This window comes from Pezoporus flaviventris, unplaced genomic scaffold, assembly GCF_033815535.1.
Source record: "Pezoporus flaviventris isolate CSIRO_AGI_PZ_B2104156 unplaced genomic scaffold, CSIRO_AGI_Pfla_v1 ptg000038l, whole genome shotgun sequence".
Taxonomy (NCBI): Eukaryota; Metazoa; Chordata; class Aves; order Psittaciformes; family Psittacidae; genus Pezoporus; species Pezoporus flaviventris.
Window position 1 is genome coordinate 81352 of NW_026892586.1, and position 12690 is coordinate 94041.

Genomic DNA, 12690 nt, shown 5'->3' on the forward strand with positions numbered 1-12690 from the left:
CTCACAGCAGAGTGACTGCTGGACTGTCACCTTTACCTGGAAAGATGTTAAAAGCCTTTCCTAGAAGTTACTCAAAAGTACTTAAGTACTAGAAAAATTGGGGTGACACCACATATTACAGTATTTCTGGGTTGCTACCCGTCATCTTGCACATTACTGTCATGTCACAGCACAATACTATAAATAAGTTCTATTCCTGTGGCAGATTTATATGCTACCACAGAACTCAGGTTACATGCCTTAAAGTGCTATTCAAGAACTTAGAAACTCATGCTTCAGCTTATTTGCAGAGTTCAATTCAAGGAAATTGGTACAGAGAAGACTAAAGATGAGTAGTAAACCAACACTATATTCTGCTTGCGATGTGCATGGACAAATGACATTAGATGTCTATACTTAGTTATGTAAAAATACCAGAGTTCTATTTAGAACAGGAGAGTTACAACTTATTCCCTACATAATAACCTATTACTGTTCATTTTACTGTGAACGAAGGTTAGATGTTAACTAAGCCTTTTATAAAGTTGTTAGAAAAAGAATTTTCTTCTACTTTTGTATCCTTCAGAGATAACAGGAATTTAGTAATACACATCACATTGTAAGCCTTATATAAAAACATTTATTGGGTAGCATACAGCTTTATTAAGACATTATAGACATTGTCTAAACACTTCAGAGGCAGCAAGCAAGAGCTGTCATGAGTATTCTGTAATTACAGACATTTCCATTACCTTGGTTTAGCTGTTGCCTTTCCACATAGTACAGTCAGCTCACTCTAAAGGGGAAAAATTCATTTTAGTTCAAGCTACCCAACAAAACTTGACAGAAAAAAAAAGTCACTATTGTTAAAGTGAGCAGCAAGCAAGCACTCCCACATTCTTTACCTACAGAGGCAGGTCCGTGTCATAAAACACAAAACTTCCAGACCTGTAACTTAAAAGTAGCTAGACTCAAGTCTACGAGTACCTGCAAGACTGTAAACTGATTAATATTTCTTACATCTAGATAGACTTCTACTGCCGCACATTACTTGATCCAAAAGCCCGGGTACCCTTATCTTCAGAAGGGTGAGGTACTATGTACTCCAAAGTTACGTTCAATTTCATTCTGATTCAAAACAGTTCACTTCCCTGCACTAAAGGTAAGGCCATTACCATTCAATTGCAATAGAGAATTAACAGGAGTATAGTTCTTACTCAGCAAGAGAAAGAGAATAATAGAGAGATTATAACAGGAATTGAAACTTGGTTGTAGTTTTGTGAGCCTTGGCAAATATGAGATAGAAAACGGCAGTTTGCTAATGCCGCAGAAGGCACCAGAGCCATCTAGAAGGAAGAGTTTATGCTCTCCATGGAAACAAGCCTCTAACATTTATAGCAGGTCAAGGTGAAACTAAGCCACTTGCTGGTTTCACGACACATTTGAGTAAAGTTCTTCACCCCTCAACTTCAGCTGATTACTTATACCAGAACAAAACTCCATAGGGTATAGTGAATGTAATTAACTGAAAAACCTTAATAGTTCAATATGCAAAGAACCAATTGTCAACTTAAATTATCAGGATTTTTTTCAGGGCTAATTTTTATTTTTTAAACACAGCAAAATTAGTGACATTTCAATCAAGCTTGGGCTCTAAGAATTAGCTTAAGCTCTAAACTATACCTTCACAAAACAGCAAGTGGATGTAGAACTTATATTTGAAAACTGCTTGAATAAAAGCAACCTTAAAAGACTAAGAAGTTATAGACCTATATATGTGGGGAGTAAAGGCAATAAGACTTTCATGAAGGAGCTCTGAGGCCTTGGTGCTTTGACAAGCCCTGGGGCAATGAGATGGGGTGCTTGAAGGCCAGAGGATGTGAGGGCTGTGAAAGCGTCAGCAGCATTGTGACTAGACTATTTACCTGGAGTTTTACAGGGGCCAATGAGATTGAATGCTGTAGGTATGCACAGGTTGGGAAAGTACCAAACAGGGGGATTAAAAGGGCTTGGTTGTAATAAAGCAGGATTTGAGCCTCTTTATCAACTTGAGTCTGTGCTGTGAAACACCACATACATATACTAGAGAAACAAAAGACTTATTTCATTGCACAGGGAAACCAACATGGATTAGAAGAAGCCCTCACGCCCTGACAGGAGCTGGGCAGGCTGACCCAGATCCACACGCACACGCACTCTGTCCTGGTGGAACCAAATTAATTGTGCTTTTTCTTTAATTGCTTGGAAGCGGCCGCTGCTGAGCTCAGCCCATGAGGACCTGTGATGGGGCAGGTGACCGCTTTCATCCCAGCGGTGAGTAGTACACAGCGCAGGAGGGTGTCAGGCACAGGCCCCAGGCTGTGGCAGACAGTGCCTGTGCTGCCAGGGTTTGGACAAGCATTGGGAAACCTTCTTCCTGTATAAGAAGGACCCTGTTTCAGAGTTGAGGCTTGGCTTTTGCTATTTTACTGCTGTTTGGTCTGTGGAATATGCAGTGCTTCAAAGCCAGCAAAGTGAATAACCTGCTCTGCCCGATGCAAATGGTTACAGGTTGTATAAATTCTAATCAGGTGAAGATAGTATTTAACAAACTTGTAATAACACAGAACATTAGAAAGGCCTGACTGCATGTAGTATTGAATGCATAAGACCATTAAAAGTCATATCCTTAAAAGTAGAATTCCTTGCAGAAACTTGTCATCTTACATGCATCCAAATAAAATGACAACAGAGGTATGAGTACCTTGGGTTTTGTACAAATGATCAAACCTGTTTTCTTTATTGACCAAGGAATTGTGTGAAAGGGAACTTGGATAATGTTTTAAAACACTAGTGTTTTTTCACACAGTGCTTGTAGTTGATGCTGCAAGCTCTCTGAAGTTAGTAGCTTCCTCTGCCACGTATTTGTCTGGCACAGTGTCCTTATCACTGCAAAAGGCCAACATTGCATTGCTCTGTAAGTTTAATCTCCTACTAGCCAGTTAAGAAGTATTTTTAGAACGAACCACCTGACAATACCAAACAAATCCCTCACCAAAGGTTTCAGGTCACAGTCAATCAGCCTCAACAAGCCAATGGATCCCCTCTGTGAAAAGAGGGGTCTGGCTTGCTTAACTCTTGGTTACAACCCCTTACATAAAAAGCTACGATTAATTATGAACACAAAACACATCTAAGACTATCTCTATGTATAGAGAATAGTTTTGTGGTAACAAGTTCAAAAAACTTCAAGTCCATAAATTGGAGCAATGCAGAAATTAATGACCAGGTACATGGATTAAAGTAAATACTAGTTTGAACATGAGCTTAATGCTTCATAGTGCAATTCAGCAAATGCTGCTTCAGTGACATAGAAAATTGAGAACTTGGGGGGGGGGGAGAAACAAAAGAAAAAAAACAACAAAGCCACAAAAACTAAGAAAAAAAACCAACCCCCCCCAAAAAAAAGTCTTATTATTTGGAAGTCTCATACCTCTGAAGTACCATGATAAGTAGCACCTGTAGGAAAATCAAACTTAGAAACATGCATCTGAAAGTAAGGATTGTCTGTTACTAGCACAATATTTCAAAGACATTGAAAAGAAGCATCTTACCTTTACAGGATTATTCCACAAAAATGTACATTAACTTTATTACAGTACACACAAATATTGTGGACAGATAATAGAAATCACCATCCTTCCATGAGATGCATCAAGAACAAAGTTATCCCTTATAATGTCAGAAACATAAAAGGAACCATAATAGGTTTTTTAGGAAAAAAAAAATCAATTTATACCATTATATTTTAATTTAAAAGTGTAATAATTGCTGTCCCAACTTAAAACAAAAAGCCTTTCATACCTCTAAATTATTAGAAACTTGTAAACCTTTTCATTTTTTCCAGAAGTATCAGTTGCAAATGCAAGGCAAATATAAAATCTGTTGACTTATTACAAATACTACCTCCTGAAAGAGCTGCAGTTACAAGAATATAAAAAAGTATTCTAACTCCCATTGTTAGATCTTGGCTTCAAACTACACTGCATTACAAGTCCAAAGCCAGATCTGATTTGGACACATACCTAGAACAAGAACATGCTGTCTGCCTTATTTTTACATCAGTATTCTGATCTTAGTATGGTTTTGCTTTCTGTATTTGTTTTATTAGAGCATATTAAGGATGTGGAGAGCACTAACAGATAAAAGGCTGTATTTATCAATGGATAGTAGCAACATAAGTGTTCTCAGTCTGCTGACCTCTAAGAAGTCCATTTCCATAAGGATAAAAGAATATATCCCCCCCCCCCCCACCCTCCATATTAACTTTGTGTAGTAGTATGTTATTTTCATTTATGAACCTAGGACCACTGGTAGGTGACTGAGTACTAAATTCTTCTCACAGACTTCAGTAAAGAACAGTGAGAAGTACACCAGCTGCTAATGCTATGTCACATACCAGTAGCTGCTGTTGCAAGGGCAATTATTGGCAACATCTCTCGCCTTCCACACATAATAGATTAGCAAAGGCTTTACCCCTGTGGTGATTCTCTAGCTCTTGGCTTTAGTAACCTAGATCAGTATAGGAAGTTGAACCAGCTATAAAGGCAGCCTAAATAACAAAGTGCTAGGAGACATAAAAATGAGTTCATTTCTAAACAGCAATTTTAAAATAATGACTAGATTAAATGAGACATTCTTAATGAGTAAACATTGTAAATGCTGAGCCTAAGCCTGACAAATGCTAATGCTTTCATGGCTGAATAGCGGAAGCTATGTTCCTTCAGTCCTTTATCAGTGCTAGAAGCAGCATCCAGCTTCCAACTCTAGAGAAACAGAAGCCTTCTTTTGTTGTGCAGGGAAACCAGAATAGAGTAATAGAGTAATACAGCTGTACTCCTAGACAGCGACCTGTTTAATACTGCATTTTAAGAAGCACTCAGGGTCATTCAGCCAGCAGTATGACTGTGGAAGATTTAAGAGTGAGCTGTACTATTATCCTTATGCTTGGCGCAAGACATTTTCCTTTAAATACCTTTTCCTTCATTAGAAAGCATGCCCAGCCTTTCACCTTGCTAAAGAACATTTGTTAATCCTTGCCATTCAAGCAGCATTTTGGCCAGCTAGCAGGCCCATAGTTAAAGCAATTCTGAAATAGTGTTATGTTTTACCCTACTTGAAAGGATTGACAGTACTCACATCTGTTTTGAAATAGCACCTTACTGTGTTTCATGTACACATATATAAAATATATGAGCTAACAGGAGATTCATGGAGTTGTTATGAAAGGAAGTGTTCAGTGCTCTTATGCTAGGATAGTGTGTTGAAAAGCATGGACAAGAAGAAAGTATTCCTCATTATGTTTCAGTTTCATAAAAATAAGGTTCAAGGAGACACCATGTTCACTCCTCTGACCAGAACCCTATGTTCCAGTCAGATTACACTGCTATGGCAGGATTTCTTTTAACAGAACTTCAAAGGTATCTGCACACATCTGCCAAAGATTGTGATGGGTTTTTTGTTTGGGTTTTTTTTTAAATAAGCACACTGTACCTACATGCTTAATCAGATTTGGAAAACATTTCACATTTAACATCACAAAAAAAGAAACCAAACAACAACATAATATCGCTAATGTAGGCTTTGGAATTTTTGTTTAGTAGAATTTTAAGATGGGAAACATGTTCCTAGCTAAACAATTGCTCATTTGTTTTGTAAAAAGAAAATAAAAAAAACAACAAAACACAACAGCAGCATTTTTAATGAGCTACTCCCCTATCCTATGGAGTCAAAAAGCTCATGAATATAGCTTCCAATCAAGGCAGAAAATCCTTTACCAACTCTTTCTTCTCACTGGTTTTCTTCACATTCTCCCCTTTCCCTTAAAATAAAAATAAAATATATATACATATTAAAAAAAACTTTTGGTGCTGTAACATCTTCTATTCAGTTTAATAGTCCAGCAAAAGTAGCAGTATCTGAGATTGGTTCTACGTAGTTTGGGTTCTGAGAATTAGTTTAAACCATAAACTATACCTTCACACAACAGTGAGTGGAAATAGAATTTATATTCTAGATCCGGTTGTTTTTTTTTTTGTTTTATTTTAATTGACTTAGTTACATCATCAAATCCTGTACCTCTGTAAGAACGCAAGTTAACACCCACACTCAGAACAGGAGGTGTGCAACTGGGTCACATAACCACTACCAAAAAAATTTAGTGGCAGACCATGAAGACCTATTAAGTCTAGATTGATATTAATGTAATGTATAGTGCCTTGGTATTTAAAGTTATTTATTAAGAACAAGCCAAAAAAAACCTTACCTTTTAGATACCTTTGGGGTGGCTTTGAAATTTGTGATGCTACAATCAGAAGCAGGAGACTTAACAGCTTCAGTCACGCTTGCAGATGAGTGAAGAGACCTAATAAAAAAAACCACAAACAACAAAACAAAAAAAAGAGACAGAAATAGAATCAGTCATTGCTTTTGTTTAGTTCTTTTACTTCCTCATCTACTTCCACTGTAGCATTTTAGCTAGGATGAAGGCAGACAACTGGTGAACTAGAGAATGCTAAAGTGCTCTACAACAGAGGCCTAGTATATATACATGTGAGGAAGCCCTCCTGAGTTAGACATGATATAATGGGACCTAACACCATAGGGGAAAGAAAGTCATTTATGTTAGTAGGTAAGAGAGGGCTGCAGTACTCGAGTTGAACATAACTAAGGTATCATCCACAACTTTCTATCCGAGTGTGCAAAGTTTCCTTGGGAAGTCTTTTTCAGCAAGAATTAAATTTTTCTAATTAGTTCTCAGGATATTTGCCCTGTATGGTTGACCTGAATCCAGAGAACAAATTTTTCCAGTTTTGGATTTTGACTCAGTTCACAGATATCTTGATGACAGAAGTTTACTTCACTCATTCCTCTAATCTCCCTTTCCCCACACACATTCTGAAGATATCATAACGGCATGTGGGTTTATCCCAGCATTAGTGTACTCAAACAACAACAAGCTTCAAAGACTGAGAAGTTGTAGACTTCCCCAGGCAAAGCAGCCTTTTCTGGTTAAATTTTGTTGAGCCAAAACTTCTGTAATCCCAGTTCAAGAAAGCAATTAAAATCTTTTAGGCACATTAAACACCAATATGTTGTTTAACTTAAGTTCAGATTGTTTTCAGAGAAATGCATCAAGTGTCCGTGCATATAAGCATGCACACTGGAGCTGTAGGAGTAGCAGGAGCTTCTAAAAAAATTTTATTCAGATCTCCACAAAGTTTTTAATTCATTAGATCCTATAGTGAGTCTTGAATTTGGTCCACTGTGACCGTAAGCAGCTTTAGCACCTTTTTTTTTGCATGTGTGCATTTTCCTACTAATGACACCTCCATTTCAGCTGTGTAATAACCATTACAGAACAATTCATTACTCCTAACACAGCAAGAAGGAGGTTTCCCTTACAGACTTGCTTCCATTCAGTATTGTTTGGAAATCAACATTGATAACACAGATTCAGAACTGTGCACCACTCAGCGAGCAAGAGGTACCACTACATCCCTTCATCAGCTAGAGGTACTTTTTTGTTCAGGTGGGTATCACTACAACACATCTAATTCAGGTTTTGGAAAACATCTTTATCAAATGTATTCTTCTTGGGCTCAAATCTCAGCTACTTCATTTGAAAAGAGTTTTATTCAGCATTCACAGGTTCAGGTGAGTTAAGCCATCAAAGATTAGTCTTACCTAGAAAGAGGGTTCAGTTTGCCATTTAAACTAGGTGACAGTGAAGCCAGCAACTTTGTTTTAGAAATCTGAAAATGCATATACAAGATTTCAGTTAAAAGAAGTGTCATTTTAAGACAAAAATTATACAGTATTGTTCCCTGGAAATATTTAGGGATTCCCGGGGGGGGGGGACCAAAGCAAGTTAAGCCCCATAGTACTGCCTTTTATAAAGTTCCACATACACATAAAATGTCAAGTTCCATAAAGCCCAAAGATCATATTGAAGTTCTGTACAAACAGCCACCTTTCTAATACACACACTTCCAACCTTTAAGCTCTCTTATAATTAATGCCTGTAACTCCACATGTAATCTTTTAGTCTTTGTTGTCATCTTGCTACATACTTCCATGTCTGGCTGAGGCACTACATCACACAAACTGAGGCGGTAAAATTAACACACTTGTGCTCTTTTAGAGATCAAGGTGGAAAAGAATGCACAAGTCACTCAAATATATAAAAGCATGTATTAAATCAAAGATAAGGTTGGGGTTTTATTGGTTCCCCCCCTAAAATCAGAAGAAAATGGCTCCTCAAACCATCAACACTTGCTGGCAAGTGAACAGAGAAAGACTATGCCAGTGCTTGCAAGTCTGTGTGAATTAGTTACCAGAAGTACAGATATCTTATTTCATCATGAAATTAATTTGCTACACAGTTTAGCCTTGCTTAAAATATACCAAATTTAAAACAATTGATTTTTCAAGCTAACATCAAGCCACTGGCCTGCCCAGTCATGGATCTAGCAGGGCTCATAGCAGGTCACAACTGATAAAGCCCTTACATTGGTTGTTAAAAATAAACTTACCTTTTTAGATATTTTCTTTGCAGAAATATGCTTGGCATCTTCATATTCAACAATTGTAGTTACTTTAACTAGAAACACATTAGAAAGACAAGAAAAAGGTTTTATGAAGAGCACAAAAGACCATTTCAAACTCATTTGTTTGAAGCCTATTTACCTACTGAAAGCTACTGATGGCCACTCACCTGGATCAGAGTTGAAAGCAAACTATGCATGTTCATCAGACACAGTGATACACAGCACGGTTAGAAGGCACTAAATACCCCTTCAAGCCCCAGACAAAATAGAATTACTTTTCAGTGGCAGTGTCCTTCTTGTTGCATATTTTGGAGTATGAGGAGAAATGGCATTTCCCTTACAAACTTCAACAGGCAGGAGGGACCTATGAGAAAATACAAGTGGCTCTCCTAGCTCTTCTGCTATACTGTACAGCACTGACAAGTCAGTTAAATCTGTCTCTTCTCACCATTTTCAGTGATAAACCCAAAGGGCAGGAACTCTTATCTCATGTTTTAAAGTACCTCAAGAGTAGCAAAGCTCATGATCCTCCATACCGAATGCTGAAGGGACCTGTATGCTACACTTACAGTTAGACACTTCTCCCTCTTGTATCCTTTGGGCTTAAAATTCACTTTACAAATGCTCAGATCAAGCCAATAAAAAAAAAGTAAATTAGGAACCAAACTATCTATTAATGTATTGACTTGCCTTTTTTGCTGTTGGTCCTCACCAGTTTTGGATTTGCTATGTCTTCCAGAGAATAGTCAGTCTAAAAAACAAAGATTATCCAACAAGGGAAAGTCAAAAGATTTTGCTCAGTAAATGCCTATTATCCTACAAAAGGCAGTCAACTAAAAGTGACAGAAGCGGAATTGGCTAAACACCAGTTAGTTTTCCATGGGGTTTTTTGTTTGTTTTGGTTTGATCTTCTTTTTTTTCCTCCAGAACCATCCAGATATCTGCCTGCAGATGACCCTAAATCTTTAGGTAATGTTCATAATTGCACTGTGGCTGGCTGGCTAACTGGCTAGCCTTCTTGTACCATCTTGTCTTTAAACAGACAGCCAAACAAAAACATTAGTCCAAAATGCTTACAGCAGGAAGAAGACTTCTATTCTGTAAGAAGTGATGAAATTTGAAAACACCACTTACCGCTGCAGCAGCAAGAGCCACTTCCTCACCTTCTCGCAAATCTGTAACTCAAGAAAGTATACCTTATTTATATAGTGCTACTTACATAATTATTCTCTGCAGGTTCTTTTCTTGTATGCTATGAAGCCGAGCAAGTAATTCAGGATTACAGTTGCTTAAACAACTAAACTTAGCTAGCAGGTATGTTGCATTGGAACAAGATTCAAGTCTTTTGGGACAGTCACCCCTACAAAGCAACAATGAAAATCTTAGGCCATTTCAATATGTCTGATCTTTGAAAGAACACTAAGCATAGTCACACAGTATATAACCTGAATTCCAAGAAGAAAATCCCCCATACACTGCACAGCTGAAAGTTAATGCTTTTAAGGCAGAAGTTTTCAAGACAGACATTGAACTACATACTCAGCAAAGGCTTACAGTAAACTGAAGTTCAAGAGTTTTACGCTGGACCTTTATGAGGCCCCTGCAATCTCCAACTGCAAGACAGATTCTAAACACATCAATTCTTACCAGAATATATATCTGATGCCAACCATGCACCACAGCTTTAACTGCTGCATAAATACATTTGCCATTACAGGTAAACAAACTAGATAACAAAGGCTCAGTAGTAAAAGACTTAACAGAAAGACAAAATCTCTGTGTCTAGGACCAACAGATTCAGATGGAAAGAAGTGCTCACATTTATACACACAGGAAATACTAAAATTGTAATTATTCCTCATCACTTCAGGTGTTCCAGAGCTCGAGGATTCCAAGTGAGAGAAACAAAACTGAGAACTCGCAACTAGTTTATTAATATAGGAAAATATAGAGATACTAACAGATACAGTAAAAGATACTTCTGATGCTTGGTTATCTTACCAACCCCAAAGACCATGTAATGACAATGAGGAAACCAGCTCTGAGAAACATCATTGCAGTGCGAGGTGGCAGGCTCAACCTTAGCAGGCACCCCTGCGGAAACAACATTGACCTAGGTGGTATGAAACTGTCTCCCCGCATCGCATGAGGTTCAGGCTTTTATACTAACAGAAATGCACACTCATTCTGACACAAGGGGCAGCCTACGTCAGAAGAAGGGGCCAGCAATATCTAGAAAGGTCTCTAAGGGTCGGGACTTATCCAGGGAGTTCTAAAGCAGAACTTTCCAGGGAGGAACCAAAGCTGGACCTTCCAGGGAGCAACAAAAGCAGGACTCTCCAGAGAGGAGCCAAAGTGTACAGACAGTACTTTTCTATCTTTGCGTGTTTCACCACAGACCATAATCTATTGTCCCCAACACATAGGGCTTTAAATAAGATGACTTAAAAGCACACATGAAATAAGGCTATGGACTTCACGCACTGTTACCAACTAATTCTACACCCTGTGTTACACAGGTCAGTCTACTTGACCAAGAGCACGCACTGAGCAAGCCTCCGCAGTACAATACCACTGCCAATTAGCTAACAGCATGCAAAGCAAGATTCTATATAAAAAGTCACTACAGTTATAGGCTTTTTCACATCAGTCAGGGTTGCATCATGCTTTAATTATGACTGCATCCCTCACAAATATAAGGCCACACCCACAGCTGTGTGTTTAACCCCAGGCAAAGCAGACAATGGCTTAATCTCTGTCTCCAAAGCAGCTACCCACTCACTCCCAGACAGGCTGATTTCAGGTTCACCACTTCCCACTGCAGGCAACTGCTCAGCCATCCCCAGGACAGCAGGACTCCACACCTCACAGTGACTCCGGAAGATAAATACCACTGCTCCCAGAGTCCCCTCCTCCTTATGCCCCCCAGCCTCCTTGCTTGCAGGTGAGAGGCAGACAAGGCCTTAGCTCTGTGAGTACTTGCTCAGTGGTAACCAAATCACCTCTGGGCCATCAACACTGTTTTCTGGCTAAAGTCAAAACATTGCACTGTTCCAATTACTGGGAAGATCATTGACTGCATCGCAGCTGAAACCAGAGGACACACACTTACTAAGCAAATCTTTTCTCTTCATTTTCCTGATAGCAATCGGCATCTTCAGCAGCTCTACTGTAAATGCCTTCTCAGCTGTTCGCAAAAGCGAATCGAGTTCCTTCTTCATTTCCCGGATATTTTCCTTGGCTTTAAAACAGAATAGGCTCTTACCACCATATGCATTACATGCTTCCAAGTAACAGCACTGCTAGAACGCATTGAAAAAAAAAAGTTAACAATGTTTTATGCGGATTGAATGACGCGGGAACCCTCCCGAGGCTGTCAGGAGCACGGCGTGCACCGCAACGGCAGGCCCTCAGCCCGCCCGCCACCGAACCGAGGCCCGCGAGCCACCCCTCAGGGAAAGGTGAACCGTTCATCGCTCCTTACGGACCGCCTTACTCCGGCTCGTAGGCTCACCCCACCGGACAAGCAAGCGCAGGCGTGCGGGCACCATCAGTACCGCCACGGTGCCCACTTCACCACCTGCGAGGGCCAGCACCTATCAGAGCATCCCCGGGGCCCTTGCCAACGCCTCCGGTCCTACCCTGCTGGTCGAAATCGTGGAAAAACAGCGCGATACGCTGATTCTTCGTCTCTTGGAAGAGAACACCACAGCCGCGCACCCCACCCAAGCCAGTACTACACCACTTGCCAGGGGACTTCCTCCAAGGCATAGCCACCACCCCACCGGACAAACGCAGTAGTCTCCGCCCAGGAAGCTTTTGTAAGAGCGGGGATCTCTCTCCCCTCCCCCATCGGACACACCCTCCGGGGTGGTGGGAACGGGCGTCCTGGCCCCCTGGAGAGGGGCTGTGTCCGTAAGGGGACTGGGCGGCACAGGAGGCCCCGGCCTGTGGGTCGAGAGCTGCCAGGGCGCGACGGAGAGGGTACCCTGGGGGTGCTAGGCCTCTCGTTGGAAGGGAAGAAAGGGAGGCGGGGAGGGTGAGAAGTTTGGGGTCCCCCATCTCTGTGGTGCCCTAGGAATGGGCTTGGGTGCATCTAGACAGGCACGAAACCTAAGCCCTC

At 40.2% G+C, this 12690-nt stretch overlaps 1 protein-coding gene across 3 annotated transcripts; it reads right to left on the reverse strand.

Moving 5' to 3' along the window:
• Positions 1-2160: 2160 nt before the first annotated feature.
• Positions 2161-12366, reverse strand: LOC133275267 (borealin-2-like). Of its 3 annotated transcripts, XM_061465110.1 has the most exons (8): positions 12209-12366; positions 11680-11808; positions 9702-9742; positions 9258-9318; positions 8553-8620; positions 7705-7772; positions 6284-6382; positions 5707-5839 (listed from the first exon to the last, which is right to left on the reverse strand). In XM_061465110.1, exons 1-8 carry the CDS (start codon positions 12336-12338, stop codon positions 5809-5811), a joined length of 627 nt encoding a protein of 208 aa, XP_061321094.1. In that variant the 5' UTR covers positions 12339-12366; the 3' UTR covers positions 5707-5808. The 3 variants fall into 3 exon arrangements, with proteins under 3 accessions (XP_061321093.1, XP_061321094.1, XP_061321092.1); XM_061465109.1 differs by lacking the exons at positions 9258-9318; positions 9702-9742 and adding an exon at positions 2161-2907 and having other exon boundaries at positions 5796-5839; XM_061465108.1 differs by lacking the exons at positions 9258-9318; positions 9702-9742.
• Positions 12367-12690: the final 324 nt, after the last annotated feature.